The sequence below is a fragment of the Aspergillus aculeatus genome (genome assembly GCF_001890905.1).
Source record: "Aspergillus aculeatus ATCC 16872 unplaced genomic scaffold ASPACscaffold_8, whole genome shotgun sequence".
NCBI lineage: Eukaryota > Fungi > Ascomycota > Eurotiomycetes > Eurotiales > Aspergillaceae > Aspergillus > Aspergillus aculeatus.
Window position 1 is genome coordinate 1,142,576 of NW_017962983.1, and position 21,314 is coordinate 1,163,889.

The following is a 21,314-nucleotide window of genomic DNA, read 5'->3' on the forward strand; positions in this document are numbered from 1 at the left end:
CCCTCAACAGTAGGTATAGTCAAGACACGCCGCCCTTCAAAATCAATCAATCCGGTCCTCTTTCAGGGCGAACAAGGCGGGCATCACCTCGGAGGCCTTGGTCTCCACCGCGTCGTGGTACCAGGTGTTGTTGACGACTTGCTGCAGATTCTTGACCTTGGAAGCAGTGTGGCATCCCAGATCGTAACTGACGTACATGTCCTCCACCGCGGTGGCCACGTAGACAGGGACCTCGTTCCGGGCGAGTTGCGCCTCGTTGTAGAGTTGCCCCCAGTCGCTGCTGCGGGCCAGCAGCTCGGCGACCGGCTTGAGGTCTTTCAGCTCATCGTAGGACTCGAACATGTCGGAGAAGATGGCCTCCCCGGTGAACCAGATCTGGGCGTTGCGTTCGTTGAGGCTGAAGCGAGGGTCGGCCTTGCGGCATTTGTCCGCACACCAGCCGCCGGCTTTGCTACATGCACAAAAAAAAGACAGTTAAGGGCTAGCTCCAGACATCTCAACGGGGCCAAATCATCTTACCCTTGGCAATACATTGGTTCCTGGAGGAGACTGTAGATGACGTTGTGCGCCATTCCGGAGTTCTCAATCAGGTCCAGGGTGGGGGCTGTCAGAAACTTGAACATGTCCAGGTCGTTGTCAGTCCGCTGGACGACGCCTAAAGAAAACCCGATTGTGGTCAGTAATCGATTCTTCAACAGGCTTCTGATCTCACAACAACGCGAATCGTTATGGAGTTCTTTCGCCCTTTCCTTGATTTTCTTCCATTGGTGATTTTTCTTGGGTGGAAGGGCGAGTTGAGGCTGGGGGGAATGTTTCTTGGCAAGCTCACCGTGAATGTAGTCGATTCCACCTGCACATCACCGGGACGCATCGTTAGTTTCCATGTCTTGATATCCTGGGGAGGGTATTGCAGAGCTACTGCTTACCGTGCAAGCCCAGCATGACTCCCAATTGTTGGAATCGCTCGGGAGTGAGAGTTCCCTTGCTCAAGGCGACTTTGTTCTCCTTCAAGTACTTGATGATCCGCTTGACGCGGCCAACATCCTCCGGGTATTTCTTGTAGTAAACTTCATTTCGTCGGGCGGCCACCGCTGCATGATACGACGGCTCGTCAACACCAACGGCCACCTCGGTAAAAGCACGAGTCGTTTTAAAGGTAGAGGAGGGGAAGCGTACCAAACAAGCGTGGGATAACCTGGCCAGGCTCGTTGACCATCGGACAAGGTCCACCCCCAATAAAGACTTCGACTAACGAGTTGGGACTAGTCCACCATCACGATTAGTTCAATGAATTTGCGAACAATCATGAAAGAGGCACTTACAACATGGAGACATAGGAGATGGCACAGAAGCCGCCGAAACTGGCCGCCATGACGCTCCACTTGCTCTGGTCGGCGGGCGCATCCTGGTAGAGATGCTTCCGAACCGCCTCACAGTCGCGGACGATGTTGTCGGCGCGGAACCGCTTCAACAGGTCGGCCTGCTTCTTGTGATCGCCCTGCTGGGCCAGGGTCTTGGCCGTGATGGGCGAGCTCTGCCCTGTTCCACGTTCGTCCAGGAACAAGACCCGGTAGCCCTTCTCGAGGATGCTAGGGAGCCAGGCATACTCCAGGGGGGTCTTGCAGCCCAGGCCGGGGCCACCCTGCAGGTACAGCATCCAGGGGAGCTCCGGATCGTCGACGCCCAGTACGCAGTGAATACTGCGCGCAAAGAGGCGCACCGTCCCTTCGTCAGGCTTGCTGTGGTTGAGGGGCACCTCAAAGCGCCATTCCGAAGTGCGGCATTTGCCCGGCCCGTCATGCGAGAACCGGTCGATGAGCTTGGCAGGCGCAATGTTCTGCTCGACGGCCATGGTGGGCGCCGGCTTGGTGAAGAAGGATTGCATATTTGGAAGAGAAGATCAAAGGGAGTGTATCAATCTTGAACCTGCTTGACTTGGTTCGGCGGCTTGCGACTCATGCCTTCAAGATCGCAGACTGGTGAGCGTGAGTCGCGCTTTATAGCTGCCCAGCGGCCGCATGGATGCCAGGCGAACGGCCTCTCATCCCCAGTGTCTTTGTCCGAATGCGCCTCGATGAAGTTCAGCGTACGAGAGGGCATTGCGGGTCTGATCAATGCAACCGTCACAGCAACCGAGCTTTGAGCTTGGATTCCGTTACTTCTGCACGAGTCTGTGACGGCACCACTGGAAGATTCACGCCTCGAAACGCATTACTGTTTTCAGCTCCGATCTACCTCAACACTCAGTTGCAGACCATGGATGATATAGCGTTATATCATCGACAGATGCATCAATTCGATTGGACATCCTGGAGAATGGATGAAGTCAGACAGTTGCATGCTCTAAGACAAGCAATGTTCCATGCCAAGACAAGCCGCCTCCATCCAGTCTGACACAGAAATTAACTTCACTCCCAGTTACTTAATTATGGGCTGTCGCTGACTAATTCCTCGAGCCGGCGCCATCGCCCCTGGTTGAGACACTTCTTCAGTCTCTGTATCAACAGGCTAACCCTGCTTTCTGTGGACGTTTACAGTACATCCCTCATTTTAACACTAGGTATCAGACGTACTGGGACCGTGGGCTGGCGGATAACTTTGAAACAAATAAACAGCCTCAATCCTCTAGTGTGTTGGGTACGTATCGACGTTTTGTGTATTTCCTTTGAATTGTGTCTGGAAGCCCTGTTAGACACCGCATTCGGCTAGGTAATGAAGACAGACAGGAAGAGGCCTCTATCCAGGGGACGGGATGGGGTCCCATCCAGAAGTTCGACCACCACCCGATCTTCTGATGAAGAAAATTGCTGCGAATGCGGCCACTGACCGCAAGCTGTATGCTCCGTCATAGCCTGCTCTGGACCCTGATACGTATCGTTTCCTTGGAGGCTCGGGGGCGGTAATCTGTGTCCGACGCGTTCAGATGTTCTGTTTCCGCTTCCACACGCCACGAGCGAAGCTTGATTCCCAGCCACACCGCGCCGTGTGTTTTCTCCGTCGATTCCAGCCCCGGTCCAGCGGGTTGCTCGCTCGGCCTCTTTTTTTAAAATCAAGCGGTCATTGATGAGATAATCTCCCGATGGAACCCTCCATCATGATGGATTATCGCATTACTAAGGGTGCCTCGAAGCCCTATTGCATGTTCACGACGCGCAGCGAGTACCGTAGATCGATCGGTGTCTTGAACGCGCTTGGTTGAAGATCATTACCGAAAAGGCCAGAAGACTCCACTGAATCGACAATAGATGGAATTGAATTCGCAGAAACACATGCATGGAGGCTATGGTAACTACAGTTGAAAGGTCTAGAGTCACGGCCAAAGCTGGGTAGTCCACAAACTCAGGGGGCCCATGTTAACTGCCTGGTCTCAGACACTTTGTGCAATGCTGGATTGGGGGAGCGCTATCTTATGAACATACCTTCAGATTTCCGTTGAGCTTGCACAAATCCATCTTAAAAGATCACTCAGTGGATTACTATGAATCAAAGCAAGTTATAGTAGTACCGAACTATTCTCCAAGATATACTCTGGACTATGAATTCACTCTTAATTCTTTCAAATAAAAGATATAATTTTAAATATGATCAATATTTAACGACAGATTCATAAGTATTTAGTCTAGATTTCTTATGAGATACCTTCCAATAACGCAACTCACCAAAGAAAGTCGTGCGGCAGAAACGAGACCGGCGGAAGAAAAGCCTAATATATAAGGCCTATGAACACATTAAGCTGTGCGACGCTGATATATGCCTCAGTGGTCGGATTTGAGATTCCGCACACGTTACAATGTTCCCAGCTGGGTTTTCGTGGGGATTTTCGTTTTCTTTAATAAGGAGTTTTTTTTTAATATGGTTTCTGACGGAGAGCCTGGCCGGCCTCCCATTGGCCGGCCAGCTCACCGCCCTCTCGGCCACCGAGTTTTCTGTCTAGTTAGCCTCAGATAGCCTTCGAATGTCACATTCTTCCCGCTTCCCACCAGTTGCTATTGTAAACTTACTAATACCAGCTAAAAGAGATACTACCCACAGCCGGTACAGAAAACAGATAATAATCTCAACGAATCCGCTGCTGGTGAAAGTGCTGGTAAGGAGGATAAGATCAGACTCGTTCTGCACCTGAGAAGCCTCTCGAAATTGACTAAGCAATTGGAAAGTAGTTAACCAAGTGGTCACGAACCGCTAACAAGCACAACACTTAGTGCCATCCTCTCCAAGTCTCCACGTTCCCAGCGATTGGGTTGAGCACGAGTTGGCGGGGCTCAGTGACTTAATTCTTGACAGCAATCTCGAGGAACTTAGGGCTAGTCTAAGCAGCGAAGCCTCATTTGGGAGAATCAATCAGTCCTCTTGGCACCATTTGGCGATGATGAATCTCTTCGAGTCGGGCACTACCGAGGAGCCCACATGTGGAGACCCGCAAATCTGGGCTGGAATGTTCGCCGCCGTGATGATATCGCCGATCTTCAATCACCCACAATAGACATGTGTCTACCGCCCTATAGCCTCGATCTTCGAGCATTGCGAGTGTCATGCAGACCTGCTCTGTTCTGCTGGTAAACAAGTCGCTATCGGTAGCGTTATCTTCATGGGAGCTGGAATCTCTGCTGCCTAGGGGGGAACACACGTTCAAGCGGGGAATAGTGGGGACTGCCGAGCAAATAAACTCGTGGATGCTGACGACTACTAGTGACTAGACGATGCTCTCTACGCGCCAGTGCCGGAGTGATTCCAGGAGACCGGTCGATGATTGGGAGCAGTTTAGAGTTACTGGGAAAAAAAGGCTTATTAAGGTTGATCGCCAGTCTTTCTGGCTATCGAACTTCCTTCTGAAATGGTTGTTTGTTTCTGCTGGAGTCTGATGCCCTAAGTTGGGGATTCATGCTCGATCAACGAGTGATAGACACTTGACATTTCTCCGACCATGAAGAATCCGTGGTCTTTTACCGCCTGGTCGGGCTGCTTGCTGATTGTTCTTTCTATTGTTCACGGCACGCGAGCAATAGATATTGAAGTTAGCAGTGAGCGTATGTTTCGTTCCTTTTTTTCAATGCGCTTGACTTGATTGTTCTTCTTCGATATTCCACCAAGCAGGATTGCTGATCACTGGTCATTATACAGAATCCATCAAAGATGCCGCCAGCACCGCCGCATACGGGTTGATGTCCTACTACCATGGCAACGAGTCAGGTCACATCCCGGGGAAGCTCGATGATACGTGGTGGGAGGGCGGCGCCATGTTCATGGCTCTTATTCTGTATTATCACTATACCAGTGATAGCACTTACAACAAGGAGGTGATCCAAGGAATGCAGTGGCAAGCAGGAGATTGCGATTATATGCCGTCCAACTATAGTAGCTGGCTGGTAAGAAGATTGACTCTTCTTCCTCGACAACCCCGCTCAATAAGCTCAATCTGACCATGACCAGGGAAACGATGACCAGATGTTCTGGGGTCTGGCGGCAATGACGGCGGCGGAGCTCAACTTCCCCAACTCGGACGACGGATACTCGTGGCTGGCGCTGGCGCAGGGGGTTTTCAACACCCAAGTCGCGCGGTGGGATACCACCACGTGCGACGGGGGGATGCGGTGGCAGATGTGGACCTACGAAAGCGGGTATACAATGAAGAACACGATCTCGAACGCGGGATTATTCCAGCTCTCCGCGCGGCTGGCCCGCTACACCAGCAACCAGACGTACTATCAATGGGCGGAGAAGATCTGGGACTGGTCCGCGTCGACGCCGCTACTCAGCAACTCGACCTGGAACGTTGCCGACTCCACGGAGACGACCAACGACTGCAGCACCCAGGGCGACGATCAGTGGACCTACAACTACGGGGCCTTCCTGGGGGGCGCGGCGTACATGTACAACTACACCAACGGCACCAGCCGCAGCAAGTGGCAGACGGCTGTCAACGGCCTGCTGAACGTGACGCTCGACACCTTCTTTCCGACCAAGTACGGCGGCAACGTCATGTCGGAGATCCTGTGCGAGCCGACCGAGGTGTGCAACCGCGACGAGATCATCTTCAAGGGCCTCCTGTCCAACTGGCTCGCCTTCACCGCCATGCTCGTGCCCTCGACCTACAGCCGCATCCTGCCCAAGCTGCAGGGCTCCGCCGAGGGCGCCGCCGCGTCTTGCACGGGCTACTCCAACAGCTCCTGCGGCGTCCGCTGGAACTCCACCTGGGACGGCTGGTCCGGCCTGGAGGAGCAGATGAGCGTCGTCAACGTCTTCGTCGCCGCCCTGCTGCCCTACATCAACTCCTCCGCCACCCCGCGCACCGCCTCCACCGGCGGCAACAGCACCAGCGACCCCTCCGCCGGCACCTCCGACGACACCAACGACGAGGAGACCCTCAGCACCATCACGACGGGCGACCGCGTCGGGGCCGCCTTCGTGACGATTATTCTGGTCGCCTTGTCGGTCGGGAGTCTGGTGTGGATGATCTTGCTGTGACGTGTGGATGCCGTGGTGGTGAGCGAGAATGATACCCTGTTTTACGTGTTTAGCAATAGCATGAGATTGTTCTTTCAAGCTAAGTGACTTGAGCATTAATACCTGAGTACCCAGTAGCCAATAGACTTTTCTTAGAATATCCGTCTGATGACCCGGCAACCTTTGTTGGTCTTTTCCAATATACAGAGTATCTACAGTAGGGCATGAAATGCTGATCTACCTGGCATATCTCTCCACATCAGCGCAAGATGAGCTGCATCCAGCACATACGACCACAGGGTGAGGGAAATAGGGCTTCCCGTCCGCTCAGCCGTACTCAAGCCACCTGTTGTACGTGGCCGGCTGAAATATGCGCCTTCTACGTGTTGCGACTTTGTGTGGGAGCCACACTAAGTTGGAGGGTGAGTGCGGGTGATATGGGTGATGCTGTTAGGAGTGGGGATGGGCTTAGTGAGCAAGTAGGTGAGGTATTGAGTGACCAAGCAGAATGAATTCGAAAGTTGATTGGTCGCTTGACCTGGTCGTCCACTACCTTTTTCTATTTGATATTTTTATCCTCAGCAAACGACCGCCATTTTGAGAGCCGATCAGTTGGATAAAAACAAAGATTATTGTCACCGGATTCCAGGAGCTTCATTTCCCTCGCAAGCCTGTTTTTAATGCCTGGATTGCTTTAACTGCTAAGACCTGTATTTTGGCGATAGCTTTGTTTCCCTTGTCCTGGCTTGGCAATCCTGTGAGACCCGTAATTAGGAAACTTCCTGCTTAAGTAGAGCCGTCTGGTTAAACACAATCTTACAGCCTTCGATAATATATGATAACGCGGCCTTTATCGGTTTTGAAGGACTCTATATACAGTTACAAAGTAGCCTTCTGCTTATTAATTTATACTATTTCAATTACATTGTGGTTTTAGGCTTCCCTAGCACTATAGAAGTATTAGTTTAACTTCCGTAAAGGTATTTTTTTATAGTTAAATTACTGACTTCTCAAGCACTTTATCAGGATCAAAAGGCACTAATCTGGAAGCTGAGAAGGCGTTCTATATAGACAACTCCTCAAAGGTAAGATTGTAAATTGCTAGATACATATCTAAGAAATCAACTTTAGCAATATAATAGATTTTTCAGTAAATCAGCTGTTCATTTCAACCGCTATACATCTTTAATAGTGAGAAATAAGCAAGCCCTAAAGGCTGATAAAGATGTAAGGAGTAAGAAAGTCTATGATCAAAAGTAACCCTACTTCAGCTGCAGATTCTATCAATTTAAGATGTCATATAGAAGTTCTACCTATCAGGAATCAAGAGGTTATTTTCCTAAAATTACTAGTCTTTTATATAAAATGAAGTAGTGTCTGAGCCAGTATAAGGTGATTCTGTTACTTAGCTAGCTGTTTAGCGAGGTATTGATTTGCTAAGAATGAGGTATATCACTCTTATAATAGGCCTTCATTTGAACCTTTTTCTTGATAATGATATATAAAGGAAAGAGCCCGTTGGAGGAATTGATATACTGCAAGGAAACAGGTAAGCTAGGTGCAGTAAAAGAGTATTAATATAGTGCCGATAAAACTAATCCTGGCTGTTCTGAGTATGGCAAGGCCTAGGATATTTAAGCTACTGAGCTGTTCCTGAGTCGTTGACATTACTACGTTTGGTTACATATATGTTCCGCTGCTGTAATCATCAAGTCACCTAAAACCATTATAATAACTTATTATATATAGATTAATATATATATATATCAGTATGTGATTTGACTTTGTTAACGCGTTTTTGAAGGGTTGTCTGCAGAATATCAAAAGCTTATGCCGCCTTACTTAATGATGGAGTTTGATTGGTTTTTATTATCTGAATCGCCACAAGGATCCTGTATTTTGTCCCTCAAGATATTTTGATTAATATAGGCATTTTGGTGCTTGATTTCTACGGTTAAAGGCCTCATTTTGCTACGGAGTGTAGAATCCCTGAAGAAGCGTTTCTTCCGCATGCCGATTACATTAACAGTAAAAACTTTCAGAAGAATCATCATTTTTTCTATCCTGTTTCGAAAAGTTGTCCCAAAGTATAAGCTTGGCTGCTCTCAGGGGAGTTCAATGGGGCACCAATGGGCGAACGACGAGTCTTGGTCTCGCTCGTGAGAGTAGGCATGGATCTTTACTAGTCCCATGGGAGATGTCAACATGTACCTGTACCTCCCATTTCCTGAGCGAATTCGATAAACGAGACATCCCCCGAGGAATGTCCCAAGGCGACCATGTGACGACTATTGCGAATGGTTTCGCAGGTTGTTCGGTACTGTGCCGGGAGCCACAGTATCTGCCTGCCTCCCGCTAAGATCCAGGACTGGTCGACAGAGAGCAATTGATCGCTTTGCGGGCGGGGATCCGCGGTTTCATTAGTGTTGGTTTCCAATCCCGGTGAGCGTGACGGAAGATTTGGCTGAGTCTGTATCCCAGACAACAACCCAGGAGCGTACATTGTGCGCAGGACAGTGCAAGTCGCTACATCCCAGAGGCCGATCATGCAATCCATCGAACCCGAAACGAGCAGCCTGTTGTCCGGCGAGAAAGAGATGCTGGTAACTGGGCCTTGATGGAATATAAGGGAGCCATAATATTTTCCGGATGGAACCTCCCACAACTTCACCATGTGGTCATAGGATCCAGAGGCTAGAAGTCTGCCGTCTGGTGAGAGCTCGAGGATGTGAACTTTTTCGGTATGTCCAGATACCTTCTCAACTGGCTCCCCTGTCTTTGCATCCCAGAAAATGATCGAGCCGTTTTCCGCGCTCGAAAAGCATCGGGTACCGTCGCCGGAGAAAAGCAATGCCATGATCTCAGCTTCATCCTCATGGTAACCTGACCACATAACATTCCCCGATTCAATATCCCGCAGAACAATGCCATCACCTCCATAGTTGTAAGCGAGAAACGGCCCGGCAGGCGAAATGTCGGCATGTCGGATTTCTAAGCCGTCGGTTAGATATCGTCTTGCCTCTCCATCTGCAGTTCTTCGTACGGTCAGGTACGATTCTTCGCCACACTCAATAATCTCTTGGCCATCATTCGAGAAGAAAATCAACGACACCTGCCAAAGGTGTTGCCAAATGCGAAAGGTCTTGTCCGAAACATTCCACAAACCAGAGCTATTTCGGGTGCCGAACGCAAGGAGCTTCCCATCAGGTGAGAAGTTTAAACTGGATACTCCAGTGAAGAGGTTCTCACGCCAATAGGACGTTCCCGTTTCGACAGTCCAGACACACAAGGGCCCATCCCAAGAACCAATTGCGAGAAGTTGGCTGTCGGGGGAAAATGATAGCACGCTGACATTGCCGGACGGCATGGTGTGCCGGATAGTCAAACCGACGGTCTCCCAGACTCTGACCACTCCATCGTTCGCATATGAGGCGAGCCATTTATTGTCGGGTGAGAATATGACTCTCTTCACCGAACAATCCTTGATGCAGACCTTTTGATGTTCAACGCGGCAGTCTGCCTGGTAGAGACAAACCTCCACGCTGCCCCAGCTTTTGACGGTGGGGAGGTTAGCCGTATAAGAATCAAGGACAACGGATGCGTCTGGCCTGTCCATCTCATCACATAGAGACCCCTCCGCCACAGACCACATCTGAATTATGCCTCCATATGTGAATGACGCCGCCCATTATCGTCGGCGGAGAGCACCACATCGATGGTCCTTGAAAGGGTATTCACCCGGCTGCGGTTCACTTCAAATGTTGTGGCATCCCACAATTTGATCGTTCCGTCCCCAGACCAAGATGCCAGACGTTGACGCTGTGTCCCTTTGTCTGGATCGCCTGCGCATGAGAACGACAAGCCCCAAATCCAGGATGCATGGCCGTTCAGGATCGCTCGGCAGGACTTCGTCTGTACATCCCATATCTTTATGGCTTGAGATTTGGCATAGGCCAGAAGCTTTCCATCCGGTGAGAGGGCCGTAGCACCAATGCTGGGGTTCTCCGTATCAGACTCGACAAGCCAAACCTGCTCGCCACTGAGAACCGACCACGCTCTGATGGAGTCACCCGACATTGAAATGAGCAGGTCATCGTCCCCTGTAAATCCAAGGAACTGGATTCCTTGCATGTGTCCCAACATCTCGTGGTGGATTTCCCTATCTGATATGCTCCATAACTTGACGGCAAGGTCACCAGTAGCCAGGTAATTGTTGCTAGGTGAGAAAGTGAGCCATGTGGTCCATGAGTAAGCAGGACAGTTAAGTAGCTCCTCTCCGGTGGCAACCTCCCATACATGCACAATGTACAGCTCATCGGTGATGGCAAGGTATCGACCATCGTGTGAGAATGTATTATAGCCAGGACCGTGATAACTACCTAGAACCTTTGGCTGGGGGGACTCACCTCCTGCCTCTACTATCGTTGCCATTTCATTGTCGCCGAGTTGGGTGACTTTGAGGTTAGAGGATATCTGTCTAGTATCAAAACCTCCAAACCAGACCGGCTCCGCAGTCTCTGTTATGAAATCCCAAAGTTTATGGCCATCTTTTGTGGGGATTAGAAGCCGGCCGTCCGGAGATACCATCATTGCTCCAGATGTTATATCGGGAATGGTTTGTATAAGTTGGCCAGTGGATGTCTTCCAGAGTCGGATCGTGTTATCGTTATTGAACGATGCCAGAATAGACCCATCTTGAGAAAAGACAGCCTGCGAAGCACACACGCCTTTATACTCTAGTGTATGAAGTTCTGATCCCCAACTACCTTGGACTCTTGGGATCCCGGTCAGCCAATTCGGGAGATGGGAGGCGAAAGATTGCCGGACAACAGATGAATGAGGCGCAAAGGCAAGCGCAGAGGTATAGATCTGAAGAGGTGATATACTAGCAACGTAATGATAATTGTCAATGAATCGAACTGCATCATTCACCAAGTCTGCCAAGTGGGATTTAGCAGGCTCCTGAAAGTTCATGATGCGAAGTTAGAATCCAGCCAGCAGATAGAGGAGAGGTTCCCTTACTGAGATCAAAGATTGAAGAGTTCTTATTGATACCACGCATTCGCCCATTCGACCCAGAACACTCATGGCCTCTAACCAATGCAAGAAGTGGTTTCGTAGGTATAACAGCACTTCTTGGGTCCGGCTCGCTAAGCCCTCTCCTTCTTTGATGTGATAAATCCAGTAACGACAGGAGTACTCGAGTTCGGGGGAGATGAATTCGGAGACCGGTACTCGGTGCGCCTGGTTAGCCTGCTCCCCAAAGTCTCCCAAGCTGCAAATATCACGTCGCAGGCCTTGATGACTCTGTGACATAATTTGCAAGCACTGTGTGGCGAGACGAAGATGTGTGTCTTTTTCATCGACCCAGAACAGCTCGTCACCCCGAGCGGGGTCGACAAGATATTCGCGGAATGAAAGATGTATCCATTGAACAGGACTTTCCTTATCTCCACGAGGTGGAACAATTAACACTGACTGGAAATTCTCCAAATGAGTGGCGATTTGCTCTTCCTCCTTTCCGGACAACTTTGCCTGGCAGCCGATGGACAGGGGTGATGCATACGCCATGATCCCCCCTACGATGACCTTGAAATGCTCTAGAACCATCTTCTGGTCATCGGGATCGGGAGGTAGAAGGCTCAAAAGAAGTTGATCATATGTTGACTGCATCTTCGATGCTCCACCGTTCGCTTTTCATGTCAACACCTTTTGGAGCCGGCTGTCAAGGGGCTCCCAAACGGTGTCCATGAACTTACAGACGGTAGAGGCAACGATGAATAGGGGATATGCCATGTCTGTCAATTTCTGGATTGTTGCCTCACTTGGCCAGTCATTGGATGGCCTAGGATTGGTCTCTTCCTTTGATCCCTTACCCTTTAATTCCTTATTTTTTAAATTCCTTGAACCAGTGCGTATAGAACTTGGATATGTCTCGCTTGGTGATTTCTTGGGCAATTTCGATCAGCTTCACGTCCTTGTGCTCGGAATCGTGGATCAAATTCAATCCTTTTAGGATTTTGATTTCTGGTCTCCCCGTCACGAAGAACCGCAGACTCACGTCCAGGTTAGCTCGCTGAATTTGCGGCAGCCGGTCAATGATAATGCTGATGCTATTCCCTTCGTTCTCGCATTCGTCCAACGCATCAATAACCATAATGAAGTCGAGTTTGTGCCGTGAAGGAGATTTGATCTTTGGTAATAGCTCAGAGAAGAAGAATCGAAATTGGTCCCCTATCCCAGGGGAAGTTATGGAAAGATTGTTGGCGATCCAATCGTAGAGCAACTTTTTGTACGGAGGCAGTCTTTCCGCCAGTTGCATAGCAAGAGTGATAAAGAGATTGTTTGGGTCTCTGCGCGCCACATCGCCTCGACTGAAGAAAAAGGACGCACCCAGAAGCTTTCTCTCACTTAATCTTATAGCCACCGTGCGTGCAATGGCCGACTTTCCTATTCCCGCCATCCCATCTAACCAAAAGATAGGCGTTTCTTTATGATTATCCATCCAATCTTCAATCTGATCGAGCAGTTCATCCCTTGTGTCTTCGATGCATTCTCCGAGCATCTGGTTAATTGAGGAGTCGAACATAGCGTTCTTTACTGGCTGGACATGCTTAACAATCCCGATTCGAAATGCGGCCTCCACGGAATCTAGAACCGCAGTCAACATCTCCTGGGCACGTTGTGTACTGTCTCGCTGATGCAGAAGATGGGCCGCTTACCCGAGGCTCTGCAAAACTGCTTCCATATCTGCGATGGCTGACTTAAGCACCGTCAAAGGGAAAGTGGCCGCTGCTTGCATACTGTCGCGGATGCGCTTACTCTTAGATCTACGAATAGCAATCACTTCATGCGTGTAATGGAGGACTGCGAGGTAGACTTTGACGAAAACATCCTCCACGGCCTGCTGGCTCCGAGTGCCACAACCTCGGTAGATCTCCTCGTATACAGCGTAGCGCTGCATTGTCTCCGCCAGGAACGCCGCAGAATTAAACCAGGCTTCCTGCTGTTGACGATGGTTTTGCATGGCCTGATTTGTTTCATAATCAGAAAGTTAGCTCTTTGGTTGCAGGAGGGAGGGTCGTACCGTGATGCCCCAGGCGATAACCCCCCATACGCCTGCTGCATGCCCGGTGGGATCGAACGACACGGCTGCCTGGGCGGCTGGCTGCAAGAAGAGAGCCGCGTCGAGGACTTTGTGCGCTGGCTTGGTAATTGTACTCTCCTGCTTCTACCAGGCACGGATCTCCAACTGCGCTCTCACAGCACCAATCGCCTTATCCATCATGTTGCCAGCCTCTCCATCGCTTTCGGTTCCATAAGTCTTCTTGATAATCCATTCGATATTCTCTTTTGCCTCCGGCGTTAGCTGGTGATACGCAACGGACCATAGATCCTGCTGCCCGTCTTGGATACTATCAATAGACTTTTGAATGTCTCATGTGCCGACCAAGTGCTCTGTGCACCTTGACCCTCCCTGGCTTGCTTCTTCTGTGTCTGCGACTTGGCTTGAGCTCCAGGATCGTCCTAACTTTCCTGTCCTATGGTGGGACTGTGGTCTGGTCTGGGAGCTTTCGTAGCTACTCGCTGGGCCTGCAAGGGCGAGTGCTGGCACTGGAATGCTTGACACGGACTGACCTGGGCTGAAAGAGAGCATTGTATCATTTGTCTGGTCACGGAAATGCGATTGGGTCGGCGAGTTTCCATGGCAATTCGTTGCGCTGGCAGGAGTAGGCTCTGTATGACTCGACACTCGATGAGTCGCTTGCCCGACGTCTGTCATCTGATCCGAAGTCAAATATGTGGCTAGATCCTCGGTTTCCTGGCATTGATGCGGCTCGGTGTGGAGGCTCTGGTGGGTGTCTGTTGTGCTGGCCGCCTCTTCTGGTGTAAGCACTGCTTTGCTTGACGCTGATCGTTTCGTGTCTGTGACAGGAGTAGAACACGGAGATCTCACTGTCTCTTTCGTTCTCTGGTGAGATTGAGATCTGAATGGCCGCACAAGACATGTTAGAATCGCTGAAAAAAACGACATATCCTTGATTAATTGCTTCTTTTGCCGCGGATACGACAGGTTCAGAATTACAATGCAATGAGAAACAGGACAAATGAATTGACCTTTTGGTCAGGTTTGCGGATCCAGGATATTAGAGATCACAGTTATTTTCAGCTCAGGCTATCTCAAAGGTAGTTTGGTTTCATATATTCAGTAGCGAAGCGCCCGTATCTACCATTATCAAGGCATTGATACCCAATGAGACAAGGATCATGCCTTGCTTTCGCTTCGGATGGAGGAAAGCTGGAATGGCTGAATTACTTAAAGCCAATAAAGGTCATTCTTCGACCGCGGGTTCACCTACGAGTCCTGAACCTCGCATAGTAAGTGTCGAACGAGAGCATGTTCTCCGCAGACTGTGCATCATTAGTGTCTGCTTCGGGAAAAGCAAGTATAGCTCGAACGAATCATATGCTCTCGTCATTGCACACAAATCTTTGATTGCGGTTGCCCCATTCCATCTAAGTGGAAATCATTGACTACAGGAGAGTACCCGTGCTAAGACCAAGCGCTGTGCAATTGCCACGACCACGCCCTGAAATTTCATTTTCATTATTGTAGATGCAACGAGTCTGCGGCTTCGAAGCCTGACTATGTAAGTTGAATGATCTATGGACTACCTCTTCCACGTCCGACCCCAGATCCTCGACCTCGCCCTCGACCTCGGACCCAAGCTGCCTCTCGTGCCTCCTGAGCCCGGCGCCGCTGCGCAAGCACTTCTTCCAGAACCTTTGCAGGTGTCTGCCCAGCCGTATTCTGCTGGGTCATAGATGCACCACTATCAAGCAAAAGCTGGACGAACGCTTCACGGGCTCGCGTGAGACGGTCAGGGTGAATAGACTCGAGCTGGCGGGTGTGAGGGTCTAGCCGACGAGGTAACGTGCCCCACATGAGCTCGTGCAGGGGGGTGTTGCCCAGGTGATTGACTGCATTCACATTCGCGCTGTGCTGGATGAGATAATGAGCAGCGTCTGTTTGATCCAGGTGGCGCACCAGGTAATGGAGGGCGGTGTTTCCATCAGCGGCCGCCGGGTCGTTGACGCCGACCTGCCCCAGCAGCCGGTCCAGGAGATCGGGCTCGAGGCATGTAGGGTCCCAAGTAGTGCGAGTCAGCTGATGCAGTAGATTGCGGCCCTCGAGGTCACAGACGCGCGCATCTGCTCCATATCCCAGTAGCAGCTTGAGCAGCGGGACAAGGGAGGCGCCGGAATTGGCGTGCACCGCAACGGCCTGGCTCGCCGCTGCCACGCCCTCACGGTTGGGTTGATTGACCGTCGTTGAGTCTGCATCGAGCAGCAGAGTCACCGATTCCAGCAGTCTTCTGACACTAATGCCGCGATCGCGAGTCAATGCCCAGTGCAGAGGGAGCTGGCCCTGGCTATCACGACTTCGGGCCATCTGCGCGGGCTCAACATGCGCCAGCAGCGCGCGGATAGCCTCCACATTCCAGTGCAGACTGGCAATATGCAGCAGGGTGACTTCCTTCGCATATCGCATGTCGTACCTTTGCGTCTCAAAGGGTCTCCGCCAGTGCAGGCGAGTCTGCAGATCGCTCCCTGCTTGAACCAGGCGAATCACCATATCGTAGCTGGCACGGGGAATGGCCGCTGCGAGCACGGTACAGGTGCTCGTCCCCGTCCCATCAATGGCAGGAAAAACCAAGTCCGACTCTTCCACCGAGCAACACTCCTCCTGCACCATCAGCCACCGAATAAAGGCCTCATGGTGCTCCCGTCGCCGCGCCTCGGCTTCCTCCCAGCTTTGTTCCCCCTCATCCTCCACCTCTCCCGGCTCCGCCGCATGCTCCCACCCATCCTCAAGGTCCGAACTCCCCAGCCCTATCGCAGCACTCATCAAAGCCGTGCGACCCAGGCAGTCCCGCTCCCTCAGCGATCCCAGCGGCGGCTGCTGGGCCAGCAACCACTCCACAAACTCCCGATCCGCCGCCCGACACGCCGCATCCATGAGCGAGAGCTCATGTCGCCAGAGATACTCCTGTACCGTCTCCGTCCACGGGCCCTGACTCAACGTCATCTCCTCCTCTCGGCTCCTCCTTCCCATGCGTTGGCCGTGCTCTTCCTGCATCATCCGCTGCTGCATCTCGGCGACTGCGACCGCGCGGTCCTCGGGGTACGATTCCACCAGGGCACGCAGCGTCCGAAAGCTGCGGCGCTCAAGCGCAATCACAAACGGATTGTCCATGTCCATGCTGTACGCCCGGCGGATGATGCGCCCTTGGCTCTGTCGGTATTTCCTTAGAGCGGCGACATCGTCACGATACAGAATCTCGTTCAACAGGCAGTGGTACGGCCCCTCGTAGACGGGGAATCCGTCTGCGTCGTGGAAGCAGGGTGGCCGGCCCCGAAAGTCGGGGTCCTGGGTGCGGAAATTGAGGTAAGACATACTGATATTATCGAATCCTCGGGAGATTGAACAATTCACGAAGAGAGAGAGAGAATTGTGGCGGTTGGTGGGTGAGTGGAGATGGAGTCTTGAAGAGGGAGTGGAAAAGGTTTAAAACCTGGAGACGAGGGGGGGGGAGCATGACATCAAATATAATATAGTCCCTAGTTGTATCGGGCGCCAGATCTGGCCTAGGGAGAAAAAAAAATGAAAAGAAGAAAACAAAAAGGGGGGTTAGCTTCGGAGAAAGAGGTGTCGGTAAACTAAAGTATTTGTTTTGGCGATTCACCATTAAAGGTTTCGACCATTAATTTCTCCAGTCTCTATCCTAATGTTCGTTTCATTGATTCATTTCTGTTTTCCACTTGTTCCCCTTATGTCTTCTTTACTGATTGGATTTACCTGTTACTGCATTTAAATCTATCCGTTCTTCATTCTGCTTCGTAGCTACCTTGCCCCTCACTCAAACTCCTCACCATAAGTAATATACATTTGCATTAGAATCCAACCCTTGGCCCCATGATTTTTAGGTCTAATCTGGGGTGCGAGGTCATCTGAATTGAGCAGCAATCTATAAAACAGCATATTCTTGTATGAAGCTATGAGCAGACACGCGACCTAGTCCAATCTTGAGGGTATCACCCCAGTCGAGGCTGCTTAAACGTGCTAAGTCCAAGGCGCCGTGTTGGTAGAAATAGTGACCTGCGCCCCCGTAAAGTCCCAATTCGTGGTAAAAGCCCCAGTCTGCGGGTTGTACGCAGACCAGCCGTTCACCTGATTAGAAACGGGCCTGAAGCCTTGGTTCTGGGAGTCGTCATAGTCGGCGATCACTGGCCAGATATAGGCCAGGTTGCTGTAGGAGAAAAGACCCTGGTTTTGCAGCCAGAGACCCTGGTAGGGACAGAAAAAGAATAGGTCAGCAGCTCGTTCAAGAACTGAACTAAACAGGCGAACAAGCGTGATCAACGGCACTTACAAATGCGTTCAGCTCTGTGACATAGGTTACTGGGAGGTTTGTCCGACTCCGCTGGGCCGTTTGGATGTCAGTTGTCGAGTCACGGCCGATGTACCACCGCGAACCGCTATTGCAGGCGATGGCCTCTGCGCGTCCGTTGTAGTTGGCGCTGGCGCCGACATTGATTCCATTGTTACCGTTGAGGTCATACGTATCGGAGAAGCGGAACTCGGCGCGGGGGTCGGCGTAGTTGCCCAGCGAGTGTAGTGTCTGACTGTGATAGACCATCATGGCCGCCACTCCCGGGTAGAAGTTCCGGTCTGACGTAGTGAGGGATCGGAAAGTGATAGAATCCAGCGGCATGTGCAGATGGAAGACGATCCATCGGTCTGTGTTGACCGTGTCGCCGCTATCTCCATAGCTGTTCAGCATCGCCGTCGTGGGCGTCGTACCAGGGGTAGGGCCGATCCAGAAGGCCAATTCGAGGTTCACCTCCCGGCGTCCGGTTCCCTGGATCCAGCGGGCGTAGTGAAATGTCAAATCTCCCTATCGGGATTCTGTTAGTGGGTGCTGGGGGACGAGTCAGATTGATCCGGTTCTTCTTACATTCACGACTCCCCGCAGCGCGGCGAGGATAGTAGGCTGTGTACCATCCTGTGACCGAGTATTCTCGCTGACTCCATCTAGCATACGTTTGCCCAACGGCACCGATGCGTTGCCCTCGGCTTTTGCGTAGTTATCACTCTCTTGCGAGGCCTCCTCCTCGAAGATCTCTGCCAGTGCCCGCTTGCTAGTAGTGGAGGATGAGGTAGACTCGATCTCGCAAAGGATAGAGCTCGCGGCACCCATACTCTGGACAGCGTTGGCAGAGTCGGCAATATCACACAGGAACTGCGCGACTATTGCCTCGGCATCCCAGCTGGGCGATCCAGTCCAAGGGTCTCCGTACCCATAGATCGTATCCGTAAAAATGGTGAGATTGGCGGCTTGGTCCTGAAGTCCATGGTCCGCCATGGCCTCATTGAACAGGTCGGTCAGGTCGGATCGGGGCGTGGATGAGGTGAGCCATGCTACGAGGTAGCTTAGAGCATACATGTAGACCAAGTCCTGCTTGCTTGTGGTTGTCGAAGTCGAGCTGCGTTGATGCAGACCTCGTTTGGTGTAGTCAAAGGTCGCACTGTACTGGGCGTCTTCGTTGGCCGAACAAGTGGGATTGTCCAGCCATTGGTTTAGGTAGTAACTGAACTCATAGGCTGTTGAGTCGGTAAGGGGATCGGGACTGGAGCGCGGACTAACGCTGGAGGAGGTGGTGGTGGTGGTGCCATTGCAACAGTAGGCCTCGTTGCCGAAATCGCAGTCCGACGCCTTGCCAGGTCTGTTCGCGCCCATGAGCACGGCGACCGACTCCTCGGCAATGCGAATGGCACCAGAAGGGCAGGCATCGGTGCAGTACGCGGTATTGATGAATGATATCTGATGGCCGGTCCAGGCACAGTTGGTAAAGGCATCCGGGATTGAGCTCTTGCAGCAGTAGTTGTAGTTTTTGGATCCGCTGCACGTCTTCCGTCCTCCCCAGCCCTGACGAGATCCCACGACAAATTTGTCGTAGCCAGAGGGGCAGGTGTCGTCCGACTCGCAGCCAGAGGTCCACGCACACTCAGACCAGGGCTCCGTCGAGGTGGTTGTTGTGCAGCAGGCGGACTGATATCCCGAGCTACAACCAGCAGTGATCGTGCCTACTTCTGCTTCGCCGCTGTCGCAGCCTCCCTTGCACTTGCCGCTGTTGTGAAAGCCACGCCAGCGACAGGTTGGTAGGTCACTCGAGGTAGGGCAGCATAGGGTCTGTGTCTGCTTCGACCCAGTCAAGCACTCAGTTGAGTCCAACATAATCTGCGACTTCTTGTCATCGCGGGTGATTTCAGTGAACCCCGAGGGACAGGTTTCCCCGCAGTTAATGAACCGACAGACACTATCCTGAGACGAGGTTGTGGTTGTGGTCGTAGTAGACTTCTCTGAGATAGTCAGTGGCAGACCAGTCGTACTGTTAATGTTCACCTCCAGTCCTAACGCGGCGGCAAGGCCGTTGGAGAAGGTGTCCTGGTCGTCGTCTTCATCCACCGACCACACCATGACTCCGCCTAGACATACCGACTTGGCATACTCAGCCTTGAGCTTCCAGGTGTCTTCATCGTCAAAGGAGACCCATTGGTCGGTGTCCCAGGTGATGGTCTTGACCGCAGCGTCCTTGTAGAGCGTGGCCGTCAGGTTGTACTCGCTGACGATACTCTCAATCTCGCTGTTGAACAGGATACCGGCGGAGTCACTGCACTCCCCCGCGGTTCCGGCGGAGAGATACTCACAGCCAGGTTCGGTGCAGGAGGAGCTTGCCACAGTGAAACTGCGCCCATAGAACGCCAAACCAAGGTTCACCTTAGAAGGCTCGATATTGACGCCCCATAGCAAATCAAGGGCGGACTTGATCTGAGTCAGATTCGTGTGGGCATTGAGGTAGGGACCCTCCCAGACATCAGTAATATCCCATGTGCCGTGAAGATCGTAACTCATCACATTGAACCAATCGACCGAAGGCTCAATCGAGGTGAGATCGAAGTGTTGGAGATACCAGTAACTAGTCGGCAGTGTGATCGACAGACCGTACTTGTAGTCACTCAGGGCCTTTTTCAAGCTGGCCAGGAAAGTAGGGAAGTTGTCGTAGTCCTCTGTACGACCATTGCGATCAGTGGCAGCAGGGTACTCCCAGTCGATATCTACGCCAGTAAAGCCATAGGTACTCATGAAATTGATTAGAGACTTGAAGAAGGCCGCCTGCGTGGTGGAGTCGGCGGCCGCAAGGTCGGAGAAGGTGGTGGCGGTGGGTTCATCACTGTCAGAAAAATCCCATCCCCCGATCGACAGCCACAGCTCTTGGTTCAGGTCACGAATTTGCAGTGCTTCCAGTTGCGGGTAAAGAGTTTCGTCGGACTGCTGCGCAGGAATCACTTCAAAGGTGTCCGGGTCGATACTGCCGAATGCGAAGTAGAGATGGGTAAATACACCCTGAGGCACGGAGTAAGGAGCCATAGCATCACAGCCGCGCGCAGCCGCAGCAGAATTGTAATACCCGATGACACGAGTGATAGAGTGAGTACTAGCATCGCACGAGGGCGCAGTCACGGTCTTGTTGCCACAGAACTCCTCGGTCGTGCCGCAGAAGCCGTATTTACTGCAACACACATTCAGCGGACATGTCGTTGCGTTCACATATTCGGACGGCCAATTGTCCGGGTTGCATTCGGCTTTGGCATCACAGCTGTTGATACACACGTCGGCGCCACAGTAATCGGGCCCCATACCGCACACACCATACTGGCCACAGCAGCCTGTCTCACAGGGCACTGTGGCGCTGCAGGATGTGTCTGCGAAGACCGAGGGCAAAGCCCCTAGCCCGGCCAGAAG

The 21,314-nt window shown here is 51.8% G+C and overlaps 4 protein-coding genes across 4 annotated transcripts; 1 reads left to right on the top strand and 3 right to left on the bottom strand.

The window, feature by feature from the left end:
- Positions 1 to 42: 42 nt before the first annotated feature.
- ASPACDRAFT_43554 (uncharacterized protein) lies at positions 43 to 1,852 on the bottom strand (the record flags this gene model as incomplete). The annotated part of the gene is made up of 6 exons (XM_020201280.1): positions 43 to 451; positions 520 to 655; positions 830 to 850; positions 927 to 1,091; positions 1,177 to 1,262; positions 1,323 to 1,852. 6 exons carry the CDS (start codon positions 1,850 to 1,852, stop codon positions 43 to 45), a joined length of 1,347 nt encoding a protein of 448 aa, XP_020056259.1.
- A 2,858-nt stretch (positions 1,853 to 4,710) lies between these two features.
- On the top strand, positions 4,711 to 6,630 carry ASPACDRAFT_119795 (glycoside hydrolase family 76 protein). The gene is made up of 3 exons (XM_020196279.1): positions 4,711 to 5,027; positions 5,122 to 5,366; positions 5,431 to 6,630. Exons 1-3 carry the CDS (start codon positions 4,925 to 4,927, stop codon positions 6,463 to 6,465), a joined length of 1,383 nt encoding a protein of 460 aa, XP_020056260.1. The 5' UTR covers positions 4,711 to 4,924; the 3' UTR covers positions 6,466 to 6,630.
- A 2,014-nt stretch (positions 6,631 to 8,644) lies between these two features.
- Positions 8,645 to 13,408, bottom strand: ASPACDRAFT_52471 (uncharacterized protein; the record flags this gene model as incomplete). Its single annotated transcript, XM_020202621.1, has 9 exons — positions 8,645 to 8,732; positions 8,946 to 9,304; positions 11,029 to 11,406; positions 11,500 to 11,751; positions 11,920 to 11,961; positions 12,052 to 12,117; positions 12,154 to 12,289; positions 12,354 to 13,133; positions 13,167 to 13,408. 9 exons carry the CDS (start codon positions 13,406 to 13,408, stop codon positions 8,645 to 8,647), a joined length of 2,343 nt encoding a protein of 780 aa, XP_020056261.1.
- Positions 13,409 to 15,118: 1,710 nt separating this feature from the next.
- Positions 15,119 to 21,314, bottom strand: ASPACDRAFT_254 (glycoside hydrolase family 18 protein; the record flags this gene model as incomplete). Its single annotated transcript, XM_020199330.1, has 6 exons — positions 15,119 to 16,495; positions 16,610 to 16,876; positions 17,606 to 17,794; positions 17,880 to 18,404; positions 18,465 to 18,600; positions 18,673 to 21,314. Coding segments are annotated over 6 exons (5,136 nt in total), but the record flags the coding sequence as incomplete, so codon positions are not given.

What these genes read in the sequence shown, in the direction of transcription:
- ASPACDRAFT_119795 (XM_020196279.1), top strand. Translation starts at nt 4,925, where the DNA reads ATGAAGAATCCGTGGTCTTTTACCGCCTGGTCGGGCTGCTTGCTGATT. An exon ending in TATTGAAGTTAGCAGTGAGC is followed by an intron (nt 5,028 to 5,121) that starts GTATGTTTCGTT and finishes GTCATTATACAG; the next exon opens with AATCCATCAAAGATGCCGCC. An exon ending in CCAACTATAGTAGCTGGCTG is followed by an intron (nt 5,367 to 5,430) that starts GTAAGAAGATTG and finishes GACCATGACCAG; the next exon opens with GGAAACGATGACCAGATGTT.